The sequence below is a fragment of the Ipomoea triloba genome, chromosome 16 (assembly GCF_003576645.1).
Source record: "Ipomoea triloba cultivar NCNSP0323 chromosome 16, ASM357664v1".
Taxonomy (NCBI): domain Eukaryota; kingdom Viridiplantae; phylum Streptophyta; class Magnoliopsida; order Solanales; family Convolvulaceae; genus Ipomoea; species Ipomoea triloba.
This window is the reverse complement of record NC_044931.1, coordinates 10,512,765-10,516,652: the sequence shown is the minus strand read 5'-3', so window position 1 is coordinate 10,516,652 and position 3,888 is coordinate 10,512,765. Positions and strand designations below refer to the sequence as shown.

The following is a 3,888-nucleotide window of genomic DNA, read 5'->3' as shown; positions in this document are numbered from 1 at the left end:
CTCATCTCAGCTTGCAAGAAGTAGCAAAGGAGGCAGAAGAGTTGCTGAAGCTTATCAACCTTCCGTTGATTGGTTGGTCAGAAGCTGCAGCTTCTTCCAATTCGCACCCTCACAACATTGAGGAGGATGAGGATATAATAATGGTTGGTCGCGACACTGAGTTTTCATGGACAATGGATGATCTCCTTGATACGTCTTCTCTAAAACGAAGTGTATTCACAATTGTTGGAGTCCCAGGCATTGGAAAGACTGCTTTTTGTAAAAAAGTGTATACAGACATTGCGGTTGTATCACATTTCGACATTCGAGCTTGGGTTACTATTGGGCAAAGATACAATGGGAATGTGCAACAGCTACTGTGCAACCTTCTTCAATCAATGAGGCCACCCCCCCTCCCCCTCAATGACATGATGCTGCAGGGAAGCACTGTTTCTCAACTAAAAGATCAACTGCACAATCACTTGAAGAAATGCAAAAGATATTTCATTGTTTTGGATGATGTCCCTAACACTCTGCTTTGGGATGATATCCAACAATGTTTTCCCGTTGACTCAAATGGAAGTCGGATATTGCTAACTACTCTTTTCAAGAATGTGGCTATCAAAAATGGGAATACCGTCCAGTACCTGCCTTACCTAGATGACAGTGAGAGTTGGGTTCTATTTTCCCACAGATTTTCTCTTAAACAGCATATGACACCTAAATTTGAAGAAATTGCAAAGAATCTTGTTGAAGAATGCAAAGGATTGCCGCGCTCAATTGTTACAGTTGCAGACCGTCTATCTAAATGCAACTTCACATTGAAGGAATGGAAGAAGATCGAGAAAGAGTTATTGTCATTGGGAATTCTGCATAGAGATACACAGCACTCAAGTAAGCTTACCAACATTTACAATCGTTTGCCACAACATTTAAAAGTTTGTTTTTTCTATTTTGTGGTATTTCCAAAACATAGTGAAATCAATGCGAAAAGGCTTATTAAGTTATGGGTTGCTGAGGGATTTGTGAAGCCAATGAAGAATATGCCATTAGAAGATATAGGTTACATGTATTTAATGGCTCTTACAAGTACAGGACTAGTCAGAACAACCTATCAGTATGGTTTCATACCAAAGACTTGTGAGATACACATTGACATGCATAGCTTTTGTGTCAGAGAAACACAAAAAGAAGGTCTTTTATGTGCAGCAAATACTCAACAATGTATTGGATGGTCATCAGACATACTCGCAAATTCATGTCGGTGGTTAAGTTTACGCTCACATAGTTTGGACTATCATGTGTTGTTTAGTTCAAATATCCCTCGCTCACTTTTCATCTTTCAGGGAGGTTTTGAAAGGTTTATACTTTTTAAACATTTAAGAATTTTAAATTTGAGTGAATCTCTAATACTCAAAAGAGTGTCATTATTGCCCTTAAGGAATTTAGTTTTTTTAAGATATCTTTCCATACCACAGTGGTTTGAGAGTTTGGATGATGTAGTATCAAGTAATTCAAATTTGCAAACACTTACTGTTTCTGGCATTGATGAATCAACATTTGGAGCACGTACTCTTCATTTGACATCCAAAATTTGGGAACCTCAACATTTAAGGCACCTCAAACTTGGGGATATGTATATGATAGATCCTCCAAACATGGTTAAAGAGCATTTGCAAACATTAGTTTGTGCAATGCCAATTCATTTCAGGAAAGAAGAAGTGTATTATAACAGGTTTCCATGCATAAGAAAATTGAAAGTTGTGTATAAAGACGCCTTAGTGCCTGGTTGCAGAAATCGTATCATCATTCTGGAGAATTTTGGGAATTTATTATGGTTGGAGGCTCTAACGGTTATGGTTCCAGTTGGTTGTATTACCCTTTTAGAGCGGCTTGGCTTTCCTGCAAAATTGAAGAAGTTGAGGTTGAGTGGGACTAATTTTCCAGTGAAGGTTTTAAGGGTAATTGGGCAGTTACCGAACCTTAAGGTGCTGAAACTAGAGAATGCTTTCTATGGCAGAGTGTGGGAAGTGGTTGAAGGAGAATTCCCTGAATTAGAAGAGTTGATGGTTGAAGCCAGAAGTCTTGAGCGATGGGTGGCCAATATTAGTAATCCTTTCCCAAGGCTCGATTACATAGTCTTAAAACGTTGTTATTCTCTAGAAGAGATCCCTCTTGTAAGTGAAAAAGAACACTTTATGCGGCCAATTAAGTTGGAGCAATGTTCTCCTTCTGCTGTCATTTCTGCGAAGAGGTTTGTCACTTCTGCGAAGAGGTTTAAAAAAGAGACGGGACACCGATTTTGGGTAGCTGACCACCTTGTTATTGACGGCAAGGATGTTTGGGTATGTTAGTTCCATCTGTTTCTCTCTCAATCTTTTGTTTATTTTCTTTGCAAAATCTGTTTAATATATATTTCTTTTTCAATTCTCACCTGGTTTCATGTTTCACAGTATGATGATGAAAAAGAGGCCTGGTTCGAAAAAAAATAACTGGTGAGGCTTAATTTAATATAAACACGTACACTTGTTTGTCTTGAGAGGTCCTAGTAGTAAGAGGCACCTTTACCATACTTAGACTAATCCATGTTGGCACCAAGCTGACCCAATTAGAGAACAAAGTGTTGACCAAATTGGTTTCTCCCTACAAGAGGAGAGGTTTGGAATTTAGACCTCTCTTAAATGACAAGAGTCCTCGCACCAACTAAGCTGGTTACAGACTTATTTGCACGTTTAGTATTCATATTTGACCTGTATCTTGGAATTCTTGGCAGCGAAAAATGGTATGATGGACTGGTCGTTATGAAGCTCATCTTTGGGATAAAAGCACCTTGAATCAAAATCAAAATAAGAAGGGAAAACAAGGTTTTTCTCTGCCTCTAATACTTCATTTTATTGTTATTGTTTTTACATGATGATATAAAGTCTAACTTGGAGCTCAAATGCCTCGTTGGATTGCATGTTTCAGAGCATATGATGATGAGGAGGCTGCTGCTAGAGCATATGATCTTGCTAATTTGAAAACACTCATGAATTTTCCAGTAAGAAAATACAGATCCATTGCTTAACTGATTTCTGTAACAAATACCAGAATCCAGAGTTTCTTCAAATCTCCTTCCATATTCCTTTAACATTAAAATATAAAATTAAGTTTTCATTAGGTTTAATTTGTCAGTAACACATATTCTCCAGTTTTGTTAATTTGTAGTCCCTCAATCCATTTCAAGTTATTTTCTCCTACTTTTTGTCCAAAATTAAAAGGACTCAATTCCTTTACTTAAACTACTTTGTTGTTCAGTTCTTGACATGGTTATTAATGTAGGACCCGAGCATTAAAGACTGGGAAGTGATAGCAAGAGATCCTTCGTTCACTGAAATGGCAGAGAACCTTCAACAGATAGCAAGAGATTGGAACTATTTTGTGATTATGTATTTATGTTTGGAACTTCGGATATTTGAGATTTTTTGAGTTTGAACATTTTAGTTCTATTAATCTATTTATTTTAAAGGGTCTTTCTCTCAGTCCGTTTAACGGTCCAGGGTTCACCCATGTTCGTTTCGGGAGGCACGGGAGCTAGTCCAGGAGTCTAAAAATGCCTTTCTTTTTGTCCAAAGACCTCACGACTATAGGAGAACTTAATGGGTGAGCTTTATCCATGTAAAACCTTTTTAATGCCTTCTGCACATAATTTTTTTGATGGAGAAAAATTCCATCATTCAAGTATTCAATGTGAAGACCTAAATAAAATTTTGTGACTATTCAATTCCGTGGTTAGGTGTCCAATTAATTCTAAATTGTTTGACAAACAGAAGTATTAAGGGGGTGTATTCAATCATGACTTTCATAGAATTTTAAAGACTTTTATGAACTTTAAAAGTTTGGAGGTATTCAATTCAAACTTTTAGAGAG

At 37.2% G+C, this 3,888-nt stretch overlaps 1 protein-coding gene and 1 long non-coding RNA gene across 2 annotated transcripts in view; both read left to right on the top strand.

Moving 5' to 3' along the window:
* LOC116007948 (disease resistance protein RPM1-like) overlaps positions 1–1,251 on the top strand; it is a 2,846-nt gene extending 1,595 nt beyond the window's left edge. The window contains exons 2-3 of the mRNA XM_031248608.1: positions 11–1,068; positions 1,157–1,251. Coding sequence (XP_031104468.1) covers positions 11–1,068; positions 1,157–1,251 — 1,153 coding nt within the window. The remainder of the gene's footprint in view (positions 1–10; positions 1,069–1,156) is intronic.
* A 637-nt stretch (positions 1,252–1,888) lies between these two features.
* Positions 1,889–3,017, top strand: LOC116007882. Its single transcript, XR_004095366.1, has 3 exons — positions 1,889–2,474; positions 2,753–2,843; positions 2,947–3,017. It is a non-coding gene; the product is annotated as an uncharacterized LOC116007882 (long non-coding RNA).
* The last annotated feature ends 871 nt before the right edge of the window (positions 3,018–3,888 follow it).